The sequence below is a fragment of the Oncorhynchus masou genome, chromosome 9, assembly GCF_036934945.1.
Source record: "Oncorhynchus masou masou isolate Uvic2021 chromosome 9, UVic_Omas_1.1, whole genome shotgun sequence".
Taxonomy (NCBI): domain Eukaryota; kingdom Metazoa; phylum Chordata; class Actinopteri; order Salmoniformes; family Salmonidae; genus Oncorhynchus; species Oncorhynchus masou.
Window position 1 is genome coordinate 47,423,454 of NC_088220.1, and position 17,621 is coordinate 47,441,074.

The 17,621-nt window shown below is 43.4% G+C and overlaps 2 protein-coding genes across 5 annotated transcripts in view; one reads left to right on the plus strand and one right to left on the minus strand.

Annotated features, from left to right (window-relative positions):
- Window positions 1–13,346, plus strand: part of LOC135546063 (E3 ubiquitin-protein ligase CBL-like) — a 40,242-nt gene extending 26,896 nt beyond the window's left edge. Inside the window, exons 7-16 of the mRNA XM_064974178.1 lie at window positions 825–912; window positions 1,244–1,375; window positions 1,554–1,775; window positions 2,394–2,525; window positions 2,845–3,210; window positions 3,372–3,466; window positions 3,664–3,834; window positions 4,120–4,226; window positions 4,543–4,749; window positions 5,197–13,346. Coding sequence (XP_064830250.1) covers window positions 825–912; window positions 1,244–1,375; window positions 1,554–1,775; window positions 2,394–2,525; window positions 2,845–3,210; window positions 3,372–3,466; window positions 3,664–3,834; window positions 4,120–4,226; window positions 4,543–4,749; window positions 5,197–5,501 — 1,825 coding nt within the window. The 3' untranslated portion in view covers window positions 5,502–13,346. The remainder of the gene's footprint in view (window positions 1–824; window positions 913–1,243; window positions 1,376–1,553; window positions 1,776–2,393; window positions 2,526–2,844; window positions 3,211–3,371; window positions 3,467–3,663; window positions 3,835–4,119; window positions 4,227–4,542; window positions 4,750–5,196) is intronic.
- A 947-nt stretch (window positions 13,347–14,293) lies between these two features.
- LOC135546064 (cell surface glycoprotein MUC18-like) overlaps window positions 14,294–17,621 on the minus strand; it is a 72,134-nt gene continuing 68,806 nt past the window's right edge. For 3 of the 4 annotated variants that reach the window (XM_064974180.1, XM_064974182.1, XM_064974179.1), the window contains one exon: window positions 14,294–17,480. In XM_064974180.1, the coding sequence (XP_064830252.1) occupies window positions 17,451–17,480 (30 nt within the window). In that variant the 3' untranslated portion in view covers window positions 14,294–17,450. Of the gene's footprint in view, window positions 17,486–17,621 lie in introns of all 4 variants that reach the window. The other variant, XM_064974181.1, reaches the window with a different exon arrangement.

Here is a 17,621-nt window from a genome sequence, read left to right on the forward strand (position 1 = left end):
TTCCCCATATGGTGCTGTGTTTTTAATTACTTTTTTTATTTATTATTATTTAGTAGTAGTAGTTACAGTCTTGTCTCATCGCTGCAACTCCCGTTTGGACTCAGGAGAGGCGAAGGTCGAGAGCCAAGCGTCCTCCGAAACACAACCCAACCAAGCTGCACTGCTTCTTGACACAATGCACATCCAACCCGGAAGCCAGCCGCACCAATGTGTCGGAGGAAACACCGTGCACCTGGCGACCTGGTCAGCGTGCACTGCGCCCGGCCCGCCACAGGAGTCGTTAGTGTGTAATGAGACAAGGACATCCCTGCCGGCCAAACCCTCCCTAACCTGGACGACGCTGGGTCAATTGCGCGTGGACCTCCCGGGTCGCGGCCGGCTGCGACTGAGCCTGGGCTCGAACCCAGAATCGTTGGTGGCACAGCTAGCACTGCGATGCAGTGCCTTAGCCCTGTGTGGCTTTAGTCAATAGTAGTGTACTTTATATCGGGAATTGGGTGTCATTTGAGACAACCTACAGTACCAGTCAAACGTTTGGACACACCTACCTCTGAGAGAATGCTGAGTTGTGCAAAACTGTCATCAAGGCAAAGTGTGGCTACTTTGAAGAATCTAAAATATTTGTTTAACACTTTTTTTGGTTACTACATTATTCCATATGTGTTATTTCATAGTTTTGATGTCGTCACTGTTATTCTACGATGTAGAAAATGGTAATAAAAAAAAAAATAAAAAAAAACCTTGAATGAGTAGGTTTCCAAACTTCTGACTGGTACTGTATGCGTGTTGGTTTCCCCTTGTGAGTGACCATCTCCTCTACCCAGCTACCTGTTCCCCGACGGGCGCTCCCAGAACCCAGACCTCACAGGACTGTGTGAGCCCTCGCCACAAGACCATATCAAAGTCACACAGGTAGGTCTCTCTCTCTCACATTCATAACCTTACATATTGCACTTCCTGAATCTCGGGTCCTGCTCTGTAGAGGAAACTGAGTGAAAACGGGTACCATTTAAACTTGTCCAGTAGGAAATTCTGATTTCTTTTCTGTTTTAAAATGTTTTTGCTGTGATGTGCCCTACTGAACACGACCCTGGCTCCTTTTTAGTTGCAATATAAGAAACAAACTAAACTACGGGTGCTTTTAATCTGCTCCGTTTGTGTTTAATGTACATGCTATCCTACGCTCTGGGAGGTCTGCTGAAATCCCATGGCTGACTATGCATCTCTGTATGTATGTCCTCAGGAGCAATATGAGCTGTACTGTGAGATGGGCTCCACCTTCCAGCTGTGTAAGATCTGTGCAGAGAACGACAAGGACGTGAAGATCGAGCCCTGCGGTCACCTCATGTGTACCTCCTGTCTCACCGCCTGGCAGGTACTGTACCCCTAGTCTCTTTCACACTGCAGGGTAAGGGGGGTGTAGGGCGGGTTGGTGGGTGTGTGGGTCAGTGGGCGGAAGTGTATATCTGGGTGCATGCATGTGCATTCTCATATAGACATGAATGTTCCTAATCCCTCTCCCTCCCTCTCTCGATTCTTTTCTTCTCCTTCAGGAGTCAGAGGGTCAGGGCTGCCCATTCTGCCGGTGTGAGATCAAGGGCACGGAGCCCATCGTGGTTGACCCCTTTGACCCCAAGGACCCCATAGGGGGCTCCTACGGGAGCTGCAGGGGTATTTTTGGGGCGGAGGGTGCCCCGTCGCCCAGCTACGACGATGACGATGACGACCGGCTGGAAGATCCCCACCTCATGATGAGCAAGTTGGCCTGTTCCAAGGTGAGCATAGTCTAGCTAAATCTGATATGCCCTCTTCCTCCTTACTGTAGCTCCTAGGTGAAGTTTCCCCTAAGTACAGGTCTAGGATCAGCTTCCTCTCTTTACATTACTCTTCCTCTCCCTGGGCCACGTTCAGCAAGGTACAACATTGTGGAACGTTCAGATAAATTCTGTCACAAATAATGTTTCTTTCTCAAAGTTTACCTACTGAAAGTTGGCACAGAACCTACTGTAATCCTTGTGGATGATAAATGTGCACCCCTGCTCTAAACTGAACTCTTCTGAGGAACTCTTCCTCTCTCTTTCCCGCACCTTCAGAGTGTAAGATCACATCGCTTTCATCTTTGACTTCTAAGCTTCTGGGTTAGCTTTGCTTCTTCCAGGTATTTGATGTGCGGGGTCTTTATTTTTCTCCACTTGTGAGACGGCAACTTTCAGCTGTCTCTTTGTAACACGTCAGAACTCCGCCCGTGGAGTAAGTTTGAATAGACGAGTACTCTGAGAGTGAGATCACACAGCTTTGATGGGATTGGGAATTGTTTTCTTTGGTATTGAAGAGGAAGTGTGCAGCGACAAGTTCCCAGAACTCTTTCCCTGAGCTGTCGTGTGATGTTGCAGGTGGAGCGGCCCCCTTCGCCCATGTCCCTGGCGCCCCAGTCCTCCCTGCCCCCCGTGCCCCCCCGCCTCGACCTCCTGCAACACCGACCGCCCAACCCCCCTGGAGCATCCAGCCCAGGGACCACGTCCAAGGCAAGCTCTCTGCGCAAACAAATGGGAATGTCGCAAATTGAAATGTGTGCGGAGAGTCGGGTCTATTTGGCCACTGTTGGACCGCAGTGGAGGTTGAATAGAAATTAAAATAAGTGGCAGTAATTTCTGTTTTGTATAGCACAGACCAAAATCCTCAAACTTTGTTAAAAATAAATGTTTTTGGCATGACAGCTGTTAATTAATGTGCTTCCGTGATAAGTTGACAAATGCTCCTACGAATAAGGCTACTACTTCCTATGAAAACAGATGAAATTGATTCAGTCCTCATGGTCTGTAATTGTGCCTTCCTTGCCTGTAGGCGTCCTCCCACCACAAGGACAAGCCTCTCCCCCTGCCCCCAGCCCTGAGGAACCTGCCCCCTCCTCCTCCACCAGACAGACCTCTCTCTGCCGGGCCTGACGGGTGGCTCGGCAGACGGCCACTACCCTGCACCCCCCTGGGGGAGCCCAAGCTCCCCCCGGCCCCGCCCAACCGCAACCTGGCCGACTGGAACCCCAGGCCGGTGCCCAAGGCCCCCGGACAGCCACCCGGTGTGGGAGACAGGCAGCTTTCCAACAGACACTCCCTCCCCCTGGCCCTACCATCAGCCCTAGACGGATGCACAGACGGACAGCGGAACAACAGCTCGCTCAGTCTGGACCATCAGCTGGTGAAGGGAGCCCAGGTATAATACTAGCTTCCGTTAGAGCAGTTGGTTAAATGTGGTTTCACAGACATGGATTTCATCTATACCAAGAGTGTGTACAGTTGCACGTGACTGTGTGAGGATCACAAGTGACTATTTACAGAAATGGAACTTGAGCGGCGTCTTCTGTTCCTCCCCAGAGTTTTGGAGGCACGGCGTCTGGCAGTCAGGAGTATGACAACCCCAAAGTGAGGCCTTCGGTCTCGGCCAATGCCATCTATGCTCTGGCAACAAGGTACAGTACACACACTCCTCTCCCTGCTGTGTGAATGTGCTATATAATGTATAAGTCCCAGGAGATTTTCCTAGCTGATTGACTTTACCTGAGTTATAGAAATAGGTATACTCAAAACCTAGAGTTTTCCCCAATCAGGTCCCAGAATCCCAATCTGTTTATATTAAGTGTCCCCCTCTCAATCCCTGCGTTGTCAGACCCCATCCAGATCTGAAGCCTGTGGCTGGGGTGGAGACCTACGAGAGTGACGAGGAGTCCGACTACATGATCCCCACCTCTCGGCCCGTCCTGGCCCCCATGGCAGCCCCCCTTGTGGTGACAGAGGCCCCAGCCCCCAAACCCCCCCAGCCCGGCTCTCTTAACTCATGGTAAGCACCAGATGCTATAAGACCCACTCATTGAGAAACGCTTAATTGAAAAGTTTCACTGTACGTTCTTTGATAACTGTGATGATATTGTAGGTGTACTGTGTACATCTTCAGTAATGTATTTTCTTATTCTGACAATTGATTACATGTCAATAGCAGAAACCCAAGTTTTATATATATATATATATATATATATATATATATATATATATAATCAAATCAAATCAAATCTAGCCATATGATGACATGTCCTCTTAGCCTCCCTCCCCTTCCTGTGTTTGATAGGCCCATGCTGAAGGACCTGGATGAAGGACCTCAAATGTATGAAGCCATGTATAACATCCAGGCCCAGGCCCTCACAGCCTCCCTACCTCACCTGGCCAGAGACTCGGGTACTGCCCTATCACAAATCTATGGCTGTGTGCCAAATGGCACACTATTCACTACATAGTGAATTACTTTTGACTTGTACTTTTTGGCCACTCTGTCCTAAACACAATCTGCTTCTGCTTATTATGAACATGCATGTAGTATACCCCATCTTTGCTAGTTCAGCACTCCAGCTCGCTTCTCATTTTACCATACCGTTCTAGACCACTCTATTCTATTCTATCCCATTCTATTAAATTCCCTTCGATTTGAGGAGATTAAAATGCCATTGTTTCATTTCACCCTTCTGACCTGACTGTGAATCCCTCCCTTCCCCAGATTGCTCTGAGCTGCCCCCACTGGCCAGTACCAATGGTCCCATCTGGGAGATCCCCTGCCCAGTCCGGGAACTTCCCGAGGAGGTTGAGGAGGAGAACGGCTATGACATCCCCAAACCAGCGTTGCCCATGGCCCGACGCACCCTCTCCGAGCTGGGGGCCGCTACCAGCCGTCTTGTCACGGACAGCGAGCCCGGAGCGTCTGCCTGTAAGGACCCCACAAAGCCAGTGATCTAGTTAATTTGTAGGGTCAGGAGTTTCAAAAGGGGGTAGTTCGAGCCGCATGTGGCTTCAGAGCCGTGCGTTTCAGACCCTTCTAGTTAAATTGTAGGGCGGAGTGTTTCTTCTTTCTTCTAAATAAATAGCCAATTCACATCTGCAATTGTAAGATATAGGCTGTTACTAGAGTCCAGAGTTTTTCCGTCCCAGACATGGGTTGAGGAAAAACTCCTGGCCCAGTGCATCTCGAATGGTTGACCACCCCTGGGTATTTAACAAGGTTGTCCCTCGTGTATTATTTCTATATTTAAGTCTTCAAGACTTAGGATTGCGAATCGAGATTTGGGCAGGAGAACTGAATTGTAATGTGGATGCTGCTTGTTGTTCTGTGGTTTGTGATGCGAATGCTGTTCTATTCTCCTCCCTGTTCTTGTAGCCTTCTCAGAGTCCAGCGATGCCCCAGAGCGGCCGCCCAAGCCCCTCCCCCGCCGCTTCAACTCAGAGCGCCAGCGCAGCCCCATACCTCCTGGATTAGGCACTGGCGGAGGAGGGTCGGGAGAAGGAGGTGGAGGAGTAGCCAACCCCCAGATCACCAGCGAGATTGAGCATCTCATGAGCCAAGGCTATACCTACCAGGACATCCAGAAAGCCCTGATGATTGCACAGAACAATATGGAGATGGCCAAGAATATCCTGCGTGAGTTTGTCTCTATCCCCTCCACGGCGCACATTCTTACATAGTACCTCCTCTGCTCCAGCCCTGCCCAGCTCAGCCCAAAGCCTGCAGTACTAGCGCTTCAGTGCTAACCGGAGCCCCTGCAGTCTCCTGTCCGGCGCCCTCTCAAAGCTAGCTCGATGCTAACTGTGTGTGACTCCGAGCCCTGCACTCCACGTGATTTCTCAAGAGAGTCTGGACGCCTTTTGTAATGTGCTGCAGGGCCACTCTCCATATCCCATGTGGTGATGCTGATGGCTCATCATGCAACCGAAGCTTCGGCGGTCTTTCTCAGTCGTTTTCGCATCCTCCCGAGGCCTCTACCGAAATGTAATCGACACCTCGCAACAACAAAAAAACATGTACGTGTGTCTATATAAGAATTTAATATATAACAAAATATATATTAAATGTGTATAATGTATACATATATATTTCCAATGAGTTCTGCTTCGAAGGTCTTTTTTTTCATGTCGTTCATGTCAAGGATAGATTGCAGAGGACAAAGATGTTGGTTCTTTGAAGCCGCTCTGAGCGAGAGAGCACCCTTCTATAGTCCCCAACCCTCACTTTGAGGAGAAAGACAGACTTGGTTTAGCATTTAGAAGCAGGCGTTTCCTAAACATTTGGCAACATGTCAAGTGTGGCCTTTTTAATGATATTGCTTCGGTACTTTCTGGGGGAAATTAGTGTTTGTGTGTTGCCTCAAAGTAGCATAATGTTAGTGTTAGAGGTCTGGACTGTCATCTCCAGCTAAGGTTGTAGCCCAGTGTGTGGTTTGTGTGTGTGCGCTTTCAAGTGATCTACAGCTAAGGGAAAGGTTAAACCCATAGGGTATGTGTCTTTGTCTGGGATGTGTGTTAGGTGTGTCTGGCCATTGACTTGGCTACTAGGGTAGGGACGCGTGATGGCTGACCGAGTTCACGGTTGACAATTTGACTTAAGCCCGGTGAAAAGCAAAGCTGTGTTTTGACTGTGTTATTAGCTATATGCATCATTTTCTACTGTGGGTAGCTTTATTTCCTACATCTAATCACCTCATCAGTGATTTCGATGACGAAACAGGGACTGGGAAGCCTGTGTTTAGTTTTTTCACTAAGACCGTTTTTAGAGGCAGGCCTGGCTCTGCTGTTAAGCCACACAAATGTGTGATACCAACTTCGGATGACTTGGATGTCTATGTTAGCGCAGTGGAGGAGTGGGTTCTCTCTCACTCCCACTCCCATTCTGTCAGATCTAATCAATCGAAGCCATCTGGGAGGTCCCGATTGGCCCATGTCCCAATCAGTCTTCTATCCCTGTGCAAAATGAATGTGGGTTGGTCGTTCTTCCTTAAATGTAGTGATCTTTCTAAACATACTTCTCTCTACCAATCATCTGAATGGGAGGGGCAAAGTGTACTTAAATCTAACGGTGGGCAAAAAAGTATTGACGGATTCTATTAAAGGCCCAGTACCGGGCCAAGATTTTATGATGTGTTGAACACAGCTCCGACATGAGGAGAGCTTCGTCCGAGACGTACCCCGAAGCTGTTCAGCGTTGTGAAAGAAAAAAAAAATATGTCATCGATTTACTTTAATAATATATTATTATTATGATCATTATTGTTATTATTAATTCAGAAGTGCTTTACTGCTGCTACTATTGTTATTGCTATACTATTAAGCCTTAAATGTACATTTGTGAATATTGTTGTTTAACTTCTTTTTTTAAATTTTATTTTTAAAGTGACAGTATCTAATTTGTGTTCTTTATTTGGTGATGTAGCATACTTGAAAATGCAAGCAGCTTGGGTTGTGCAATTCAAGCTGAATTCAGTTGTTTTCTTATCTTTAGTGTTGGACTGGATAGCCTTTAGGGGAATTATGATGACATCATAAATCGCACTGTCAGCATATTGACCGAAGTGGTAGCACCGGCAGAACGAACCATGTGATTGAAGAAAAGGAACAGTGCCATAACTCAGTCAGACGTCTGTATTGTAAATGCCTCCACTTAAAAGGGGAGTACATCTAATCCAGATGAAATTGGGTGTTGTGCAAGCTTTGTTATTAAGGATCATCTTAATTGCACAGCTGCAAAAAGCCCAGTAGCTTAGGGAACAAGGACATGTTGAGACGCACACCCAAAATGTTGATGAGTCGCCCCCCCCCCAAAAGGAGACAAAGTTGCACATTCTATATAACTCTAATTTATTTTTGTAAACCTTTCCGGTCACACATTGACAGGGTTATAAAGAGTGTTTTACTTTATTTTTCCAACAGAGATATTACATCCATTGTTTGGGTCAACGTAACAGCAGGGTTTGTGGACCAGTTCTGAATGTGGAAATTTTGTTCTCTGTTTTCACGGAGAGGTTTCCCCAAAATCCTGGTTGGAGAATTGCCAAGTTGTAGGATTCCCCTCCCTGCTATTACTTCCTGATTCCAGGAAAACCTGGGAATTGTGGGAACATTTCTGGAATTTTGCAATCCGATCTGTAACTCAGGAATACCATATATACACTAACCAGACAAGTGACTTTTCACATGGACTGTTCCGACTCGTCTTGACTCAATGAGTTGACAATACATTGTTAAACTAACGAATACACTCACTCATTGAATACAGTAGGTGCACCATGTTCCTGTATGACTACATGATAGGTCTTCATTAACTTTTGAGTGTTCCGATTCAGTGGTTATAGGGCCTTCAGAGTTTGAACGCAATCCAGAAACTTCTATTTTTAGGGAGGCTACACCGATGAATATGCGAAAGTCCACACGAATTGACAAAAGTAACCTATAACTAAATGTCATCATAACTTGCACATCATCTTGTGCTGACTTCTCTTACATTGTTGGTTAAAATGTAGAAATTGCACTGGCTCAAATTCCCATAATTTTATCTCCAAGACGGATACTATTGAGATACATTGACTTCACCCCTAAAGGTGGAGAGGCTCTGTTAATGGGATTGTCGCAATGGGCTGTAGAATCATCTTATCGGCTAGCTTCTCAACTGTATCTCAGTCTCCAGACTGGACGAGGTTTGTGGTGTCCTTAGTTTATTTTTCTTCTGTTCCTAGTTGCCTTGAGCGAAACGTTGATGTAACTTTTGAGTGCACCATGTTCAATAGGGATTGTGTGGTTTCGCCTCCCGAGTGACAGCAGTCTAAGGCACTGCATTGCAGTGTTGCAGCGTCACTACAGCCTGGGGTTTGCTCCCATTACCGAGTCCCATAGGGTGGTGCACAATTGGCCCGCGCCATCCGGGTTCGGGAAGGGGTTTGGCCGGTGGGGCTTTACTTGGCTCATCGTGCTCTAGTGACTCCTTGTGGTGGGCTGTGTGCCTGCAGGCTGACCACGATCGCCAGTTGAACTGTGTTTCCTCCGACAAATTGGTGCAGCTGGCTTCTGAGTTAAGCGAGCAGGTGTTAAGAAGCGTGGTTTGGGGCGTCATGTTTCGGAGGTTGCATTACTCTGCTTTCGCCTCTCCCGAGCCCGTTGAGGAGGTGCAGCGATGAGACAAGTTCTTAATCACAAAATTGGGGGGGAAAAGAGGGTTAAAATTACAAAAATAAATAAAGGGTTTGTGAGGTTTCAGAACGGAATCGCTTTTCCTTTAATATTAATTACTGTACTGATTCTTGTCTATGTATGAACATGTACAGTGCATTCGGAAAGTATTCAAACACCTTGACTTTTCCACTTTTTTTTACAGCCTTATTCTAAAATGGTTCAAATGTTGTTTTTTTCCCTCATCAATCTATACGCAATACCCCATAATACATTTTTGCAAATGTATAAAAAATATTTAAAAAACATTACATTTACATAAGTATTCAGACCCTTTACTCAGTACTTGTTGAAGCACCTTTGGCATCGATTACAGCCTTGTGTCTTCTTTGGTATGAAGCTACAAGCTTGGCAAACCTGTATTTGGGGAGTTTCTCACATTTTTCTCTGCAGACCTTCTCAAGCTCAGTCAGGTTGGATGGGGAGCGTCGCTGCACAGCTATTTTCAGGTCTCTCCAGAGATGTTCGATCGGGTTCTTGTCTGGGCTCTGGCTGGGCAACTCAAGGACATTCAGAGACTTGTCCCGAAGCCACTCCTGCGTTGTCTTGGCTGTGTACTTAAGGTCATTGTCTGGTTGGAAGATGAACCTTGGCCGAGGTCCTGAGCGCTCTGGATTAGGTTTTCATCAAGGATCTCTCTGTACTATCCTTCGTTTATCTTTCCCTCAATTCTGACTAGTCTCCCAGTCCCTTCCTCTGAAAAACATTCCCACAGCATGATGCTGCTACCACCATACTTCACCGTAGGGATGGTGCCATGTTTCTTCTGTTTGACATTTAGGCCAAAGAGTTTAATCTTGGTTTCATCAGACCAGAAAATCTTATTTCTAATGGTTTGAGAGTCCTTTAGGTGCCTTTTGGCAACTCCAAGCCAGCTGTCATGTGCCTTTTGGCTGAGGAGTGGCTTCCGTCTGGCCACTGTACCATCAATTCCTGCTTGGTGGAGTGCTGCAGAGATTGTTGTCCTTCTGGATGGTTCTCCCATCTCCACAGAGGAACTCTAGAGCGACCATCAGATTCTTGGTCACCTCCCTGCCCAAGGCCCTTCTCCCCCGGTTGCTCAGTTTGGCCGGGTGACCAACTCTAGGAAGAGTCTTGGTGGTTCCAAACTTCTTTAATTTAAGAATGATGGAAGCCACTGTGTTCTTTGGGAACTTCAATGCTGCAAACATTTTTTGGTACCCTTCCCCAGATCTGTGCCTTAACACAATCCTGTCTCGGAGCTCTACGGACAATTCATTTGACCTCATGGCTTGGTTTTTGCTCTGACATGCACTGTAAACTGTGGGACCTTAAATATAGACGTGTGTGTGTGTGCCTTTCCAAATCATGTCCAGACAATTGAAATTACCACAGGTGGACTCCAATCAAGTTGTAGAAACATCTGAAGGATGGTCAATGGAAACAGAATGCACATGAGCTCAATTTCGAGACTCATAGCAGAGGGTCTGAGTACTTATATAAATAAGGTATTTCTGTTTTTTTTATTTTTAGTACATTAGCAAAAATTTCTAAAACCCTGTTTTCGCCATGTCATTATGGTGTGTTGATTTGAGGAATTTATTTCTTTCATTTTAAAATAAAGCTGTAATGTAACAAAATGTGGGAAAAGTCAAGGGGTCTGAATACTTTCCGTATGTGCCTTCAGAAAGCATTTATACCCTTAGACTTATTCCACATGTTGTTACAGCCTGAATACAAAATGGATGACAAACATTTCTCACCCATCGACACACACTACCACATAATGACAAATTGAAAACATGTTTACAAATGTATTGAAAATGAAATGCAGAAATCTAATTTGCATAAGTATTCACGCCCCTGGGTCAATATATGTTAGAATCACCTTTGGCAGCAATTTACAGCTGTGAGTCTTTCTGGTTAAGTCTAAGAGCGTTGCACTCCTGGATTGTACAATAATTGCACATTCTTTAAAAAAATATATTCTTCAAGCTCTATCAAATTGATTGTTGATCATTGCTAGACAACCATTTTCCACTCTTGCCATAGATTTTCAAGCAGATTTAAGTAAAAACTAACTCAGCCACTTGTGAACATTCACTGTCTTCTTGGTAAGCAACTTCAGTGTAGATTTGGCCTTGTCCTGCTGAAAGGGGAATTCATCTCATATTGTCTGGTGGTAGGCAGACGGAACCAGGTTTTCCTCTTTTGCCTGTGGTTAGCTCCATTCCGTTTTATTGATTTTTATCCTGGAAAGCTCCCCAGTCCTTAACGATTACAAGCATACCCATAACATGATCCAGCCACCACTATGCTGAAAATATTGGGATTGGTGCTCTGTTGTATTGGTTTGTTCCAAATATAACCCTTTGTATTCAGGATAAAAAGTGAATTTCTTTGCCACATATTTTGCGGTATTACAACAGGATGTATGTTTTTGAAATATTTTTCTTCTGCACAGGCGTCCTTTTCATTCTGTCAATTGGGTTAGTATTGTGGAGTAACAACAATGTTGTTGATCTATCCTCAGTGTTATCCTATCACAACCGTTAAACCCTGGAACTGTTTTAAAGTCACCATTGGTCTCATGTTGAAATCCCTGGGCATGTTCCTTCCTCTCCAGACGCCTGTATCTTTCTCATGACTGGGTGTGTTGATACACCATCCAAAGTGTAATTAATAACTTCACCAAGCTCAAAGGGATATTCCAATGTCTGCTTTTTATACCAATAGGTGCCCTTCTTTGCAAGGCATTGGAAAACTTCCCTGGTCTTTGTTGTTCAGTCTGTGTTTGAAATTCACTGCTCAACTGAGGGACCTCACAGATAACTGTATGTGTGGGGTACAGGGATGAGGTAGTTATTCAGAAAACATGTTAAACACTATTATTGCACACGGAATCAGTCCATGCAACTTATGTGACTTGCTAAGGGGGGGGGGGGGGTGAATATTTATTGACTCAAGACAGCTTCTCATTTTTAATGAATTTGTAAAGATTTTTAAAAATATTTTCCACTTTGACGTTACGGGCTGTTATGTGTAGGTCTGTGACATAAACTGGATACAATTTAGATGTTAACTTCAAGCTGTAGCACGACAACAAAATGTGGAAAAAGTCAAGGGGTGTGAATACGTTCTGAAGGCACTGTAAGTGCATATGGACCTTTTTTCTACATACTATACCAATTTGTGCTACGATACTGTCACTTTAAAAATGAAGTGTATAGTTACTGATTTAAAATATGTGAATTGCTATGTTTTATTTCATTTTGCATTCCTGTACATGTCAGATTTGATATCCCCCCCCCCCAAAAAAAGTTTTTGTATACTTTTGTGGATAATTTTGTGCGCAGTGCCATATGTTTAGAAGTGTCAGTAATGTTCTCCTGATGACCTAGAATAAGGCATTGTCTGACGTGAGAGCATGTTTTCAGCCCGTTGGTCTAAACAATCTCATAGTCCAGTATTGGTTCTTACCTATACGCCTCCTCTGCCTATTGGACGACGTCACCACATTACACATCAAACTCCTTTCCCCATGTGGAATTGTTCAATTTTTTTACCAGAAGAGGGAGCTGTCTGTCCTCTGCCATTTTTCTCTTCAACCGTCGAGGCGTTTATTGAACTTTTTAATGCTCGTCACTTTGGAAGTATGCACAGTGCTATACTGTTTATTAAAAGAGTAAGTAAAGACGTCAAGTCTCAGTTTAACGGTACTTATCCATAGCTGAACACAGTCCTTGAGCAATCTTCCTCTACTCTGGTTCACATGTCGCAACACCTGTGTTGCAGAAAAATGCATTTTCCATGTTTTATACATAACTGCTGATTGTGCCCCAGGCTTGCTGTTGGCTTGGGCTTTTGGAGGAAACTTGGCCAATCCAAAATCAAACCCTAGCCCCCTGTGCACCTTTTTTAGGAGTAATATGGTAATTGCTCCCTCTTGCCTTCTGATAGGAAAAGAGGCATTTTCTGCAAATTGTATTTACCGAATTCCCTCACTCCTCCCGGAGTGCATAGGGGCTATGGGTCGGTTTGGGATTGGGCAAGTGTCCACCTCTCTCTCTCGCTGCCTTATTGCTTCAGCTTTTCTCACTACCAAGGTCTAAACTGCCATCAGCTTTGGTTTAAAACATCAGCCTGTCTATGCATGTGGATGGTCCAATAATGTGGACCTTTCAGACTCCATTGTTTTTTGTTATGCATTTTCCATTATAAACATATTTATTAATTTACTGCTGTACTCCTCCCCCAAAACACCACAAAATCATGTTTTTCTTTTCTGGAATTTGAAGCATTTTTCTTTTCTTTAAAAAAATAAATAAATATGCATTGCTATGCTATGCTGCATTTATTTTGTCCATAATCATTTATCTTTATCATAATCTATATTTCCACTGTGTCCATTATCATAGACAGCCCTCAATTTGATGCAATCGTGTCTTGTAACTTGAATCGCAAAGAACGGACGAAGAGAACCTCAGTTGGGCAATGCCCAGATTCTCCACCCTTCTCCCGAGTCCTGAAGCATGCAGTCATAGATTTAACAATATTGGAAACTACCTCAAACGCTTACACTGAAATACTTTTAAGTCCATGAATGGGGAGTGTGCACTGTGCAACTGCACACTTTGTGAGAAGGGTGGAAATCGGAACGCAGCCTTGGACTTTAGGTTCTACGGTGAACTTGAACATGTTTTAATTGTCAACATTGGTGTGCGCTTTAACTCCATTTCATCTTCCAGTGATAAGCGGACAATCTACCAGTCAACCTCCAACAGTCATCCCTGCGTGAACACACCTTGGTAAGAATTGTTAGCACCGTTGTCGTGTTCTTAAGAAAGGTCTAAGATCCGTTCTGCATTTTGGCCCGGTACAGCCAATTCTTGTTCCCCTCATCTTGGTATTGATTAAAAATCGAATAAAACTCCCAAATCCATTACGTATCTGAATGTTTTAGTACTCTTGGGAAGAAATGTGGGAATCATGGGAGATGACCAGCTACTGTAGTACAGCATACATTCCTGTCTTTAAAAGCCGAAGGTGAGCTTCTCTTCTAGCTATGTTTATATTTGGAGTACATAAAGTATTCTTTCTATCAATTGCTTGTTAGTCCTGTTGTTGTTTTTTACGGAAAGTTGCAGATTGTCAAGATGAGGTAGTCTTTTCAGGCTTGAAGAGAGACGTTTTTCATTGAACATGCATTTTTATTTGACATTTACTTAATAAAAAAAGTTTTTACAAACAAAAGGAATCCGTTCACCTGTCCTGAAGTTAATCATTCTTTGCAAGTCATAGACCATTACACATTTTTTATTTTTTTAAATGAACAAAATGAACACTGATAGTTCTTGTCAAAAACATCAAAAAAGAAAAAATTGTGAAAAGGGGAGATATTGAAGGCTGTAATTAGACAGTACAGAACTTACATTTGACTTCATACTATCAAAGATTGATGACTGTCATACTTTTCTCCACAGATTGTACCGTAACACATTTGATTGGGTGGACCATGAGTAAAACTGGTGGCCCTAATGATTTGATGCAGACTTAAGCAAACCACCTTTTAACCTGTAGTGTCTTTAGTTATTAATAAGTAACTTCTGGGTTGTGTTTTAACATAGCCATGGGCGAGCTCTTGGAATCTTACCTGTTGTGATTTAAGAAAGCTCAAACTAAGGAGTTTATTGTTATCGAGCCATTCTCTGGTGTAGAAATGTTAGTCTGACCAACTGATAAAACTAATTCTTGCAATTTTGTTTGTAGAATGAAAACTACTAGGTAGCATAGCATTTCAAGAGGGGTTCTGTGTAAAACACTATCAGAGTTTAACATTTAGTCCCTGTTCCGATGACTTTCATGTAGTTTATATTGGAGAGAGAAATAAGAAACCCACGCACTACTCTTGCTAGTATCACTGCTCTTTTACCTATCTGCCTCAAGGCCTTCGTCAGGTTTAGTCTTTTTTCATTTTTTTACTCTGACGAAGACCTCGAGGCCAATATGTAAAGAGTAGTGATGCTAGCATGAGCAGTATGCAGTCTTCTTCTTTTTTCTCATGTTATTCAACTGTTACCATGCACCTGCAACAAAGTTGGCTCAGATGTGCAAGTGCCTGTTTGAATTATAAATATAGTTTATTTGCCATTGGGGAGAGTGGGGTAAGTTGAGCCATTTTTTTAATTTTTTTAATGTTTAGCATCACTTAATCAAGGAAAATATAGTGTTCTAACAAAGTTATCTACATGTATGTCAGAATGTTGTGTATCCCTGGAAATAATAATAATAATGTGAACATTTTAGTTTTGAAGACCGCTTGTTCAGAGAAAGTGGTCTCTTGGCACAACGTCCGTATGGGGTAAGTTAAGCCGCCTACAAATGTCTGTACTGAAGGAAATATTACTACTACTTCTCTTAAAACCATGTCTGACATTATTTCCCAAACACAATTCAACATGGTCACAATAGTTTTTTTCTTTTAAATAATTTGTAGCATCTTTTAACACCACTTAATTTATTTTTAAAAACACTTTTAACATAGGCCAGGTCCTGTTAACCCATATCCCAGCGATAATGTCTTGCATTACGCCTGGGAAGAAACACACATTTGCTCAACTTACGCCAAGGCGAACATTTTGACGATATTAGCCCTCATGCTAGGTTTAGGACCTAATATTGAAGCTTATAGAGACCCAAACTGATGTGTGTGTGTGTGTGTGTATATCAATCTTAAAATTATCTACTCTGGTTTAGACACAAGCATCATGAACCCGGTAACACAAATGCATTTGACTTGGTGAAGATGTTTTTTTGGACCTAACTTGCTTACCACTTTTTACATGTACATTTTACTTCCTTCACAGACTCCCTGAAATTATGACCTCTTCCCATTTTGGTCAAATTATTAGTTTTATGTATGGTTTCCCTAGAAACAAGGGTGGCTAAACTTACCCATTTGGCTCAATTTACCCCATTCTCCCCTAGGTCAAAGAGCCATTTTACCTTCACTTTCATCAAAAACTAGCTAAAGTTTCACTTGCATTAAACACGCAAACACTCCTTCACCCAACTTAAACCAGAGATTCACAGACAACACAAACAAAACATGACAAAAAATGATCATAACAAACTAAAGAAAATCAGTGCACTGGATATTTTCACGAAGAATGATAAAACAAGTGTGAAAGAATGTAAGCTATTCTGCTAGCTGTGACTTGTAGAATGAGGCTGAATGTATAAGGCAGACAGATGTTTACAAACCTGGAAACATATCAGCGTGATTCTAACCTCTTATTTACAAACAGTACAAGAATGAGACAGCAGTTTACGGAAGAAAAAGTAACCAGTAGCTTTGGCTTCATCAGAGCTCTGCTATTGGCTCTTGTAGTACAAAATAACCCAATCCTGGATATTTCACTACATATCCTTCCTCCATGAATAAATCACTGTTTTGACCTGATTTGGATAGGCCTTCACCTATCCAAGTCATGTCAGTGAAGGAAAGCAGGAAGGATATATTGAAACGTATCCTCCTCTAATCTTATGAGAGATGGGCCTCAAGGCCTTTACACTTGTTTTTGGCTTTGTGAATGAACATGTAAGGTTCAGGGGTAAGTAAAAAAAATTAAAAAGACTAAACTAAAACAGAATTTGCTAAATGATGTGATGTCACGAGCACTTTGAGTCCACTTTGAGAACATCGCTCTAAAGGTTGTATGTTGGTTTACATGGGTAGATGAAGCAGGCTATATACATGTAGACATGGTAGGTAAGCCTGTCATTAGGCACCCATGGTTTCAGTGTACAGACTTTAGCAAAGTAGGAATTGAAGGCAGGCTATCACGCACAGAACAACAGCAGGTGGACCTCTAGAGTAAAGCGAGCTCTGGTCCAGGGTGTTAGTTCACGTTCCTCCACTATGTTGCAGAGGAACGCGCCCTAACGTCTTGGACCAACAAAAAAAAGCACCAAACCAAAAACTAGCCATGTCTTTTTAAAAGGTTTTTCTCTGGTTATTTTAAATAAAGAAATATATATATATATATATACACAAACTTCATAAAGAGCAGTTCCAGGCTGATCTTCAGTGATTGGTTGCCTGAGTTGGCATTTGGATTAAGGTACATTTATATGTATATATAAAACCATCCTTATTTTGTGCTCTAACTGGGTCTTATGGGTGCATAGAAGAAGCCCATTCAGGAAAATAGCTGGGCTGATGCTAGATCTGCATGTTCTATGTTATGCAAATGACAAACATGACTGAACATAACGTAGCTACCTCCTTTGTTAGCCACTGCCATGCTAAAGAACTAAGAATGTGGGATCAGGTCAGAGAACTGCAGCACATATCAGATGAGTTGTAGGCCACAAGGCATCAAAGGATCCATCCCACCCTGAGAGAGTGAACTGGACTGGGAGCAGCTGCAGGAGTCGCCCTTCACACAGCCACACTCACTTCTGCACGTCCATGTACTTATCACCCTTTACTCCAGAGGACGGACACACACACACAGAGAAGTGAAACAATGTGTTAAAGGTTGTATCATAGGACAGCTGGTAAGGAATATTCAACATCTTCAATGCAACATTGCATTGTATTGTATTAACCACTAAAGTTCAAAT